Consider the following 12,814-nt stretch of genomic DNA (forward strand, 5'->3'; position numbering starts at 1 on the left):
AAAATCTTTCACTAAGCGAGGCTCCGCAAAGTAGAATCAGTAAATCAAAATTGCGTTAATAAATATTGTATGTTAATTATCTCCTTACTTTGCTCCTTGCTATACTTTGCATTTATTTTGTTCCTTTTGGTTCTATTCCAATCTTTGTTAAAACGAAATTATTGTACAGCCAACTAAGTTATATGTTTGAACAATAGTTGAAACAAAGTGCAACCGGATGCTTTTTCAATTACAATTTAAAAAACTTATGGAAAAAAATTGTATGTAACCTTATTTTGTGCCCTTTTTTTTTATTTTAATCTCCTTCTTCAAAATTTTTATTTTTAATTTTATCTTCCTTCTACAAAATTTTACCTTTTTTTTCTTTTTCTATTCCCCTTCAAACCTGTCCTTTTTATAATGGCTCTTAATTAAAATACAATAAATAATAAAAATATAATATTTGAAACTAATAATAATCATAATACATGTGTAATATTTACGAAATTTATTGATAATAGATATCAACAAGGAAGAAGATAAGGAGGAGGAGGTGATGGTATATAGGAGGTCGATTCACTTAATAAGATGAAGAACCAGAAAAGTACAAGGAAATAGAAAATGGGGTAGTACGCTGAAAAAGACCGAGGTTGAGGACTAGTAAGAGGGTTTAAGATCTAATCCTTTATTCATTGCTCTTTAGAGTATTTATAGGAGAAGGGTCTCCCACCTAATAATGCCACAATTCTGGGACATGGTGAGCATGTGGTCGACCAAGTGGCAAGGTAGAAAGTGATCATCACGCAATAAGATGGTTGTCATCAAGCAAGACATTGCTCTGACATTTTCCTTATTGAGGTAATAAGGTAGTTATGCTTTAGTGGTCTCACTTGGAGATAAGAGCATTCCTACCAAGAGCAGGTGGTCTAATAGTGGGTGGCGAGGTAGAAGGTGGTCTATCCGAGTGCCACACCTAGAGATTGATCAAGCCGCAGACAAAGGGGTGAAAAGGAATGTGGATCCTAGATTCAAGTAAGTACAATGGGGCCCGGAGACTCCGCTAAGGGGATGAAACCCTTCCAGTATACTAAACTTATATTTGTGGTGCCTCGTGACAAGCCTCTTTCACATCAACAACCTTCCCATCCCCATCTCAGTGGTGCACTCATAGGAAGCACTGACCATAGGCTCGTTTTCTTCCCTCTAAGCTCATCGATCTCTGACTACCCTTCTAGGAAGTTCGATAATAGGTTTATAGCTTGTTCAACCATAAATGTCAAAACGACGAAGAGAAATATAAGAAAAGGCAAGAAAATGAGGGTTACCTTGGAAATCCTAAGTGAAAAACCCCAAACCAAGGAAAACAACAAGCAAGAGAGTAAGAAACCCAAAAACAGAAGCACTTGAGGACCACCTACACAACAGTAGAAAACTAGAAAGAAAAATTCGAAAACCAACTGCAACAAAAATGATTACAAGGTCGAAGAAGAAGAGAATATATAGGATTCTCTCAAGACGGTGCATTTCATCATTTGTACTCCTCAATAAGTCACAGCTAATGAAACCCGGACACTGTTGGATGAAGAGTTGCTATTCATCATTACTCTGACTCCCCATGCATAATTGTTTAGCTTTGCATTAAATGCAAATATTTTGAAAGCTTCAAGGCTATCCTTCATCTCCAAACACGTACTTAGTACACATAATGAGCAACTTTTAGTCTTCCAAATCAGTCATTATCATACCACCTACTATTTTACCCCTCACAAAGATTGCAGATCATCTCAAGGTAGGCTATTTTATAACCTACCTTTCAATGGGGGAGACAATTGTTAAATCCATGCTCAGCTTGGACACATGGCATCACTAGAAGCTACTTGAGAAGAACTTGTGGACAACCCTCCACCTCCTACCACCTGACTAGCCATAGTGTGAGTAGCCACTTGGATAGACCACCTGCTCTTAGCAAGAACACTATTATCTTCAAGTGGGGCCATAAAGGGACCACTGAGGCATAATTACCTCGTACTGCCACAGGAAGAAGAATATCAAAACAATGTTAAACTTAACGACATTGTCACCTAGTTGACCACATATTCACCATATCCTAGAATTATCAACGACGTGACATTACTAGGTGGGAGACCCTTGTCCTATGAATACCCTAAAGAATGATGAACTAAGGATCAAACTTAGACCCTCTTACTACTCCTCACCCTCAATCTTCTTCAATGTACTACCCCTTTTTCTATCTCCTTATACTTTTCCGACTTTTCACTTGATTAGACGAATCGCCTCCTATGCCTCACCACCTTATCCTTATTACCTCCACCCTTGCTGATACCTAGTTCAACAAAATTAAAATGAAAAATAATTTAAATTGTAAGTAAAGGGAAATTTAAATAGGAAAAATACATTATTAAGAATATTAAATGCACTCAAATTATTTATTATAGCATTGTCATTTTTTTTGAGTTGGTATTACGTTAACTTGTGATATAAACTCCATCGAGAACATTATCAATAAGATTATGGCATACCCACGATGTGGGTGAAAATAATTATATAATATATTTATTAAATTGAAAAAAGATTAAATTGTGAGTAAAATAAAATTTAAGCGCGTAAATAATCGAATTAAGAATATTAAATGCACTACAATTGTTTATGATAATATTATTATCAAAATAAAGCTTTGATTGAGTGGTAAATTTAAGATTTTTTAATGCAATTGGCATGAGTTCAAATCTCATCATATGCATTTTCTTCCTTAAAATAAAAATACTAAAGTACCCTTGAATAATATAACTTATTTTAATTACAAAAGGACATTTTCGAAATTTTCCTAACCGAGTTAGTGTCCAGTTGACTCATGACACCAACTCAGTCATAGACTTAAATAATAGTATAAATTAATAAATAATAATTAAATACAACATAGATGATAAATAAATAAATAAATAAATAAATAATAAAATTAACAATACGAAAAATAATAATAAAATAATAAAATTCAAACTCAATCCAAACTTGATCCAAATTTAATCCCAACAAAATATGATTATAACATCAATCAACACCAAAAGATAAAACCACCCCAAGCGATATCATGTTGTCGAACAGAACTCCATCGAGTGTTGAATCCCAAGCTTGTGGATGCTTCAACCTCGTAAGCATTGCTATGTGACCGTAAGAGATTTTAATGCACCTGCATGTGTTTACAACTTTTTGTTTCCTTTTCAGCAACAAGAATGCTTGATTTTATTGATTATGATTAGGTTTAGTTGATTTTATTGCTTAAGTTTAGGTTTTTAGATGTATTTTTAATTGATATTATTGTATTTTACAGTTTGGTAAAAGAAAAAACTTCTTCATTTCTTTGCAGGAAACTTTACAATTTTACAGTTTGGTATCTTGTTAGCACCTAGCATTCAGCAAAGACTTAAAAAGCACCAGAATAGAAAAAAGGATGTGCTGTACATTGAGTTAGGAAGAAATTCTAGGCTTCTGAGCATGATTTTCAAGTGATCTAAATCTACTATTCCCATCCCATTAACAATTTTCTAACACCCTCTTCGATCATATTCCTCGAAACATGATGACTATCTCCTTCGTCGAGTAGGATCCTATATACTTCCCATTCTCGATCACATATCATGTGTCTCCCTATCTCGACCTGACAAAAGTTTATGTAGAAACCGAATTGCAGTTAGAAATTGGAGGACAACAATCAGTTTTACGAGTGTTATGACAAACGATAATAATGGATAATGTAGGTAATACCGAAAAGATCTGGATGTTGAGATTCTTGAGAGCAAGGGTTATGTCGTGAAAAACAAGAGGCCGGCCTCTGCCAGACAACTCAACAGGGTTTGCTACTAGTAGCTCAGTATCAGGTCCCCTGCTTACCACGGCTACTCTAAGAGGACGAAAAAGCTCCATTCTTAGACGAGAGCACAGCGCATTTTGCTTATTGCGGTCTATGATTTTCTTGCCATCGGCTTGCACTATGAACAAGTCCAACTCACAGCCACCTCTTCGGTTTGCAAAGAATCGTCCGTACGAAACCTGATACAAAATGTTAATTTTATAAGGAGCATATATAGGAAATCGAGCAATCAAGAAGAGAAGCCAAGCTGCATAGTTTTGCAACCTTTTACAGTTACGAAACAACTCTTTATGGACATTCAAGACTTCCTGAAGGTACTTCCAAGCAATTTTAAAGCATCAAAATTGATAGTTTTTTTCTTTAGATTTACCCATTGCAAGCAAATTCAATGAAATGCTGGAGCCCGACACATATTTCGACATAGGTATGAGGATATGACCTCCAAAAACCCTCCAAATACAAGGGCGGAAAAACATACTTGTCCCAAGACACATACCGTATCCAACACTAACATCCAAGCCTGAGTAACATAAATTCAAAGTACCGCATAAATGGGATCACAAACACCAACATAGAGAACCGTTTCGAATACATAAGTTAGCAGTTCACTATATGTACCTGGATATTGTAGTCCTTTAGGGTTCTCATGCTATCATATATTAGACCTTTGTGATCCTGGCAGAGGATTTGAATAAGTGTGTGGGAGGGGCTAAGGGAGTTGTCAACTGTCACTGATATTGGGTCAGAAGCAAGTAATCCACCTGGATGTCGTGCAGGCAGCTCTAAACTGAACATGTCTTCAGTGATTGCAGAAGGAAGAAACGATGTTCCTTGTGAACATGCAGTTATTTCCTCACCAGCTGATTCAATCTCACAACTTTCCAATATATCACCTAGTGCAGTTTTGAAGTGAAGAATTGTTTCACCTTGCCGTTCTTTTGTATGAAGAAGTTCCCTAAAATTATCAGAAGGGGGAGAAGAACCAAGTTACAAAAATGTCACACACATACATGCCTGCCAACAAACATACAATACATGCATACATCTACATATATATATATATATATCAGAAACGATAAATACATGGACTGCCCCTAAGAAGTTGACGTAATGGTACAAAACTCTGTACATATCTTCTCTTCTTTCCTAATATTAAAACACACTTTCTCTCCATCACAAAGTGCCATGCAAAGAGGTTATATATCTCTTCCAATGAAACAAACTAATTCCTCTCTCAATGTCAGATTAATTACAGAAAAGCTTTATTTAAAAAGTTCTAGTTCGGACGTTTAATGTACTAATAAATAATCAAACTTCACATTTTTTACACTTGGAAAAATCATCAATTTAAGGTTCATAGATGATGAAATGTGAGAAGTTCTATTAAATTTAATAAAAAAGGTCAAGTACAACTTAGGAAAATAGTGATAACTGATATGAGAACCTCATAATAGATATAATGAAGTGGCAAAACCATATATGGTGCCTTGATGTGTCTCTTATTAGATAACCATCACCAAACAAATGTCCGTACACTCCACTTTGGAGTTTATAGAAGTAGAACATTCCCTTTAAGAAATCAGTTGGTTTCTATGTTTAAGTCTAAAGCAATGATTCCCAAGGAAAACAAATTGGAGTGTATTTATGACTAATCGATTAATTTCCAATTATTCACCATGTTAACATTAACATCCTTCCCCTATTTCACACTTAAAGTACATGCCACTAATCAGATCTACTTTATCCCCCACTGGCGCTAGTTATGGAGAAACCACCATGAAAAATTCATACCCTTAAGAATCTGAATACCCAATACAAAATTAAATAGGCCTAAAAGAACCAAGCAACAGTGCATAGATGAAAATCGGAAAAGATCACTATGAATTTCAAGTTAAAGAAGTTCTCAACACTAGCAAACCTGGTATCAGTGATGAAAAAGAGGTCCATCACTTTTCCATCTGGAGTAGTGGATACCTTCACTCTCTTTATTGTAAGCTCCAGGTCAAAAAGGACCAGAGTTATGTCTATAAAAACAATATGGGAAATTTTATATCAACCAAAAGATATGGACATACAAATTTAACATAAACATAAAATTGCTCTTAATGAATATCAATGATCAACAACTACACTCAGTTACGGAGCAGTAACTGTAAGCAATTAAACAGGGAAAAGTGATTTTCAAATTCAACAGTACTTGTACTTTAAGAAAGATTCTCATTTCTATTCACAAGACAATTTCTAAATTCCATTCATTTTCCCATGCATTTTGGCTTCTCTAACATCTCAAAGAATAGTAAAAGTTAACATTACAATCTTAATCCAAAAGCAAGAAAAAACCAAAAATAATAGAAAAAGGAAACAAATTCCTTCTCGTTATAATATTTCCAGTTAATAAACAAATACCGAACTTATCCGATTCAATTTAATCAAATAACTTTTCTTAGTTTCAGCATAAATGAAATCATGCAACAAAAGAGGTGGCTCACAAGATCACACTTTCGAAGTTTAAGCAATGAGGCAAAACAAAATCCAATGCCTGAAATACCTCAAAAAACAAATAAGAGATGGCTAACCACTTGCTAAACCTAACATTGAATTTTTTTTCCATTATCAAAGACTTAAAAGAAAAGAAAGATTACCATGTAACAGTCCTTTCCTAACACAAGAACACCAAAACTTCAGAAGATATACATCCAGTTGCTTTGGTTGCTGATTTACAGGCCTGTAATAGTCTATCCCGGATGTCGAAAAATACGAAGGACAAACTTCCAATAGCCTTTTCTCAAGCAAATCCCACCTTGTGTTTGTTTTCCCATCCACCCAAAGCACTATGTAGCACCATTTTCCATCTGTTGAGAAATCTTATCCACAAAAAAGGGAAAAAAAATCAGTACTTGACTTACACCTCCAAATTCTTTGTAGCATCAACACAAACAAAATCTAAAAGTTAAAAAAGGATGAGGATAATAACAGACTCAAAAGTACATATCATAAAGAACCATGATCAAGCAAGTATTTTTTGCTTGCTATACATAAAGTAAAGATTAAAAAATTATTAAAACAAGACAAGCAGTAACCAATTTGATTCATTGTTCATATCCCCAAAAAAAGTTGCCAAGAAAACCCCAAGGATTGATATTCAATCAGCTAAATAACATCCCATTAAAATAAAAAGATAAGATAAAAAAAGCTAAGAAAATCACAATGACCCATCATTTATAATGTTAACACAACTCCAAAAAAAAAAAAAAAAAAACACCCAAAGAAATGTTAATAGAAATAGTGAGTGGAAAAAGCTTACCTCCTCTAGCAATGCTTAACCCAAAGTGCAAAACAATCCTACACAAATCACAGCCTAATCCAGTCTTATCAGGGCAATTCACCGATATCACAGTGGGATCCCCTGCTTTCTCTGCTGGACTTATCACTACAACATCTTCCCTCAAAATTCCCATATTTTTCCCTTTCCCTTTCTCTTCACTCTGTTCTTTTGCCCTGTTTTTTGCTTCAAAAGACTGGGCTTTCCCCCCCTCTTTGTCTCTCTTTTGCTTCCTTAATTATTTTGTTGTTCAATTTTGAAGCAAATGGATTGAAGTTTCCGTCAATAGCAGTGAGAGAAACAAAACACAAGACATAACTGAGAATAAAAAATTCAAAAAGGAAATTTATTATTATTATTTTCTCTTCCTCTGTTTCTCAGTTTCTTTCCATGTGATTTTCAATTTCTCGCCCAATTTCAGAGGTAATATTTATTAAAGAAGGCTTAATGAGAAATTTGGTGACTAAAATTTACATATTTTATCAAAATGGTCCTAATTGTATTTTTTAGCATATGTAAAAAAGATTTCAAAATGAATGCATATTGCTGTTTACAGATAAGTTTTAATTTTGAAACTTTTTTAGATAATTACTTTATTTTCTTTAAATTAAGATTTATTTTTTAACTTCATGAATTATTTATTTTGTTATTTTCCACATGTAATTATTTTATTAGGTTATCTAAGTAATAAATTATATCTCATTAAAAATATTCCAAGTATGAAATTCCACATCATCCCATTAACTTTTTTAACTGTACTTTCACCAAATCTGGTAAGAAAAAAGCAATTTGAAAAAAAGAATAAAGGTTGATGACAAAAAAAGTTCAAAAATACAATTAGGGTTATTTTGATAAAACATGTAAACACTAATGGCCAAATTTGTGATTAAGCCGTTAAAAAACGGAGGTCTTTTATGATCAAGTGAGGTCAGCTTCACCTAAGCTCTAAACGTGGCTTTTTATGAAAGTCAATCCAACTTGTGAAACTTTTGAAATTTATTTTCATTTAGGTCCATAATTAGAATAAAGTTTTATTTATAGTAATTCCCTTTCTTATAAAAACAGTTCATTTTATTTAATTTCTCTCTTATAAAGTCTATTTTCACTTTTTTTTAAATTCAAAGGTTTTCTTTTTCAAAAACAAAATTATCTAAATATCTCTTTGGAGACTGAATTATATTTATGACTGAAAATCACAATGGTTTGGAGATTTAATACTCAAATATATCTTTAAATTTTAATAAAATGGAATTATATCTCTTCCATTAAATTAATATTATATTGTTTTATTAATTCCAAAATTTTATGATTATAAATTATAATATAACAAAATAAAATATTAATTTTATTTATTTACGCACAATAAAAAATGTTGGACTTAATTTATTTTTATTAATATTTATGGTATATTTAGATGAATAGTGATTTATATGACTCTTCAACTTTACAAAAAAAATCATTTTAGCACTCCATTTAAGTTTTCATCCTTTTTATCCATAAAATTTTTGTTGTTTGTCAAATCGCCCCAAATGGGATGAAAAAGTTATTGTTTGTTAACTTTGCTGACATGGCATATGAGTGGATTACCATGTGGATGTGGATGTTACATTAGCAATTAATTAATTTTTTTGAAATTAAAATTTTAAAAAATTATGTTTTAAAATTAAAAATTATAAATATTTTAAAAAAATAATTATTTGACAAAAAATGCAAACAAGGATGAAGTCAAAAAAAAAATTTGAGGGGGCGGAATTAATTTTTATATTTTTACGATAATAAAAATATAATTTTACCATTTTAATAGTTATATATTTATTATTTTTTAAAGATTAAATGAATTTTTGTCGTTTTGAGAAGGTCAAAGTGCAATTTAACCATTATTAATTTAAAGTTTGATAAATTATAAAGAGGCCTAATTGAAAAAAAAATTATTTTAGGGAAGTCGAAGCCCTTACTAGCCCTTGGATCCGCTACGGATTGTAAGCTCAATAGCTAAAAGAGGTGAAAATTAAATAAAAATTAAAATGATTTTTTTTATAAAGTTGGAGGTTGAAAATAAGTTATTATACCTTCAAGTATTAACTACAAAATTTATGTAGTTTGGATAGTAGTTTAGAACGTTGAAAATCTTCGTAAAACAATTCTCATCGTTAATTATGATATTTAGTCATAATTACATAATTGGTTATTTTGAAAAGTTTTCTTCAATTTCCATGTGATTTGATAATTATTTATAATTTTTATTATAATGTTTAATTTATTCATATATTAATAGAAATTTTTTCCAACATTTGCGCGTCATAATAATATAGTATTGATGAGAAAAATAACATAAGTCCAAAAGAAGAAACAATGAAATAATGATTTATTGATTTGATGGTAATATTATATTTATACAATTATTATTAATTTAGTCCAATTTTAGTAAATTTTATTTATACCTTCATTAATGAGACAAATAGCACAAATAAAAAGAAAGAAGAAAAATCACTTTATCAAAAGGAAAGAAAAGAAGTATACACAAACTTTTCTTAAAAGTTGTCCTTATGGGTTAATTTATTATCTAATACTTGAATTTAGTTTTAATATTTTATTTGGTACTTAGATTTTGTGTCAAAATGATATCTAAGTTTGGCTTCAATGTTCAATTAGTACATAATTTTTTTCAATTTCATGTTTGAGTTTTTTTTTTTGTCTTAATTAAGTACTCCAGTTTTTTTGTGTCCCAAATTAAATACTTATATCTTTTTACTAGAGCACACGTGTCGAATATTCATTGGGCCACATGATGTCATTTGATTTGGGTACTAAATTCAAGCACTAAATTAAATATTAAAACAAAACTTGAGTGGTAAATTATATATTAAACCTTAATTAAGAAAGGTCAAAGGACAAAGCAATAGCACATCATTCTTTGCTTGTGGTTGTGATATCACTCTTAAGAAAGTGAGGTTTTTTAGCTTGGGTAGGTAGTTTGGTGAATGGTAGGTGAAAATCATTTATTTCCATTCGTTTTATATTTTTTAATATTAGAAAGAAATTGCATTTTCTTTATTTTAAACATCAACTTCTACTACTTTGGTGATGCTTAATGCTCTTTGTTTTCTTTGTCCTTTCTCCATCTATTCAATTGGGTACCATAATTTGTGTTTAAATAGTTATATAATTTATTGTATAATCATATATCATGCTAAAAATTATTATAGATTGTTGACGAGTGAGTTTTAACTCAATTAACATAGATATTATTGTCAATACAAGAGGATGTGGGTTTAAGCACGATGAAGCGTATGATCCTCCTATTTATCCATTGAGAATAGACATAAATAGTTCTAAACTTTTAATAAAAAGAACAAATATGATCAGAATTTATAATAAAATTTTCTGTTTTAAAAAATAATAATTATGTTCTAAAATAAGTTAGTACCTCTTTTTCCACAATTCCTAACTTTTGCTTCTTCGTTTTCCAAATCTCCCACTTTGCTAAAGAGATTCCGTCTCCCACTTTAGGATAAATAAACAAACCTAAAAGAAGGATATGGATTTGCTTTTAATTGCACTTCCTTAGGTATTTGTTTAAGGTTGGTATTATTCATTTAAATTTGAAATTTTATTCAAAATTTGAAGGGCTTTGAATAAAATATTGGGTTTAAAAATAAGTTCAAGTAAAAAATTAAACTTGTTTAAATATGGGTCGAGCTTAAATTCAAATATTCAAGATCCAATTTGATTTATTTTCTAAATTTATAATATATTATATTATATTATTTTTATATGTTATGTAATTAATAATATGTAATACTATAACGTAAACATGCTTATATATATAAGTTAAATAATTAAATATTAAATATAATGTAATATAAATATGGGATTAGAATAACTCAATTTATCATCTATAATTTTTTAAAATTAAAATTGGATAATGGTGTCAACCTATCTTCATATAAACAACTTTATCATGTGCGTTGTTTAATTTTTTTTAAAATTGTAATATATATAAAATCTCCTACTAATATTGTAATAAAAATATATTTTCTATGATTATATTTATTTATAAAATCAGATTTCGGAACATAACAATAATAACTTTATTTTTATTTAATAATTATTTTAGAAAAATAAATTTTATAATTACTTAAATAATTTATTTGATTTTTGACTAAAAGGTGATTTTAGAATAAATAAAAATGTTAGGGTCTATTTTTTAAAATTTTAATTTTGATGTTTTTATTTAAAAATCATCCCTACATAATTTATTAATTAGATTAAGATTTGTTTTAATTATTATTATTTAAATTTTTGTTTTAATTTTATACTTAAATAATTTTTTTGCTATTGATTTCTTCACCTACATAATTTTAATCAATAATAGCGATGTTATTTCTTGACCTAAAATTGATTATTTTAATTATTTTCAATTTATAAATAATATATATGATTGAAATATTATTATTTAAAATTTTCAAATATTTAATAGTTATATAAAAGTAAAATTTGATCCACTAATAGGAGGGTAAACTATCAAAATAGTCACTTTTGTTTCCATCGGGTTATATTTTAGTCATTTATGTTTGAAATGTTACGTTTTAATCACTTACATTATTGTGTTATAACATTATAGCCATTGAGCGTTAATTGTTGTTAACGGTGTAACGGTAAGCTGACGTGGCGCACTAAATCATCATTTCAAACGAAAATTTTAGGTTAAATTATACAATTGGTCCCTATATTTTTTTTCGTTTTGAGTGATTTTTTTCTTTTACTTTAAAAGAGATGGAGAAGGAAGGAAAAAAAGAGGGAGAAGAAGAGAACGGAAAACAAAAGAAAAAAGGGAAAGTTAAAAGAACATAAAAGGAAAAAATTACTCAAAACAAAAAAATTATAGGGACCAATTGTATAATTTAACTTAAAATTTTTGTTTGAAATGATGATTGAACGGGTCACGTCAGCTTACCTTTACACCATTAACAACAATTAATGGCTCAGTAATTATAATATTACTACGTGTTAACGTAAGTGACTAAAACGTAACATTTTAAATATAAATGACTAAAATGTAACCTAAGGGAAACAAAAGTGATTGGAAACAAAAGTGATTATTTTGATAGTTTACCCTTAATAGGATGTTATTTTAATTGTTAAAATCTTATCAATGTTATAAAACCCGTGCATAATAGAGTGTGTAATTTAAGTATTTAAATTATAAATTATTGATATTATTTAAATAATATATTAAAATTTAAAAATTATATTATATTTTGAAATAATAAAAGAAAGTAAATAACATATTTGTTACGTATCACTAAATTAAACATCCATGTCATGTGAGACCCAATACCTTGTAATATATATAATTTCCTAAACTTTATACACAATAAATTCCCCAATTTGTTTTTTTAAATTTTAAACATTATATTCATAAAAAATTTTTATAATTTGCACTCACACACAAAATCTGTTTAAGATAAGATAGAAAAGGATTATATGAAATAGTGACACCATCTATTTTCAATAGTTTAATGGCACATCAACATTTTCATCTCGAAAAGATCAAACTCAAATGAAAATTTTGAAATTTTAAATAAAATTATTAATGTAACATTAAACTATTGAAAATATAT

The 12,814-nt window shown here is 29.6% G+C and overlaps 1 protein-coding gene across 2 annotated transcripts; it reads right to left on the reverse strand.

The window, feature by feature from the left end:
• Window positions 1-3,328: 3,328 nt before the first annotated feature.
• LOC105777686 (ACT domain-containing protein ACR10) lies at window positions 3,329-7,548 on the reverse strand. 2 transcript variants are annotated; one of them, XM_012601057.2, is made up of 6 exons: window positions 7,173-7,548; window positions 6,511-6,720; window positions 5,787-5,892; window positions 4,487-4,823; window positions 3,763-4,047; window positions 3,329-3,655 (listed from the first exon to the last, which is right to left on the reverse strand). In XM_012601057.2, exons 1-6 carry the CDS (start codon window positions 7,324-7,326, stop codon window positions 3,518-3,520), a joined length of 1,230 nt encoding a protein of 409 aa, XP_012456511.1. In that variant the 5' UTR covers window positions 7,327-7,548; the 3' UTR covers window positions 3,329-3,517. The 2 variants fall into 2 exon arrangements, with proteins under 2 accessions (XP_012456511.1, XP_012456510.1); XM_012601056.2 differs by having other exon boundaries at window positions 6,511-6,732; window positions 7,173-7,544.
• Between the last annotated feature and the right edge of the window lie 5,266 nt (window positions 7,549-12,814).

This window comes from Gossypium raimondii, chromosome 10, assembly GCF_025698545.1.
Source record: "Gossypium raimondii isolate GPD5lz chromosome 10, ASM2569854v1, whole genome shotgun sequence".
Lineage (NCBI taxonomy): Eukaryota > Viridiplantae > Streptophyta > Magnoliopsida > Malvales > Malvaceae > Gossypium > Gossypium raimondii.

Coding starts and splice junctions, on each gene's coding strand:
- LOC105777686 (XM_012601056.2), bottom strand. CDS start 7,326: ATGGGAATTTTGAGGGAAGATGTTGTAGTGATAAGTCCAGCAGAGAAA. Junction 6,733..7,172: donor GTTAAGCATTGCTAGAGGAG/GTAAGCTTTTTC, acceptor TTTGTGGATAAG/ATTTCTCAACAGATGGAAAA. Junction 3,656..3,762: donor TCAACATCCAGATCTTTTCG/GTATTACCTACA, acceptor AACTTTTGTCAG/GTCGAGATAGGGAGACACAT.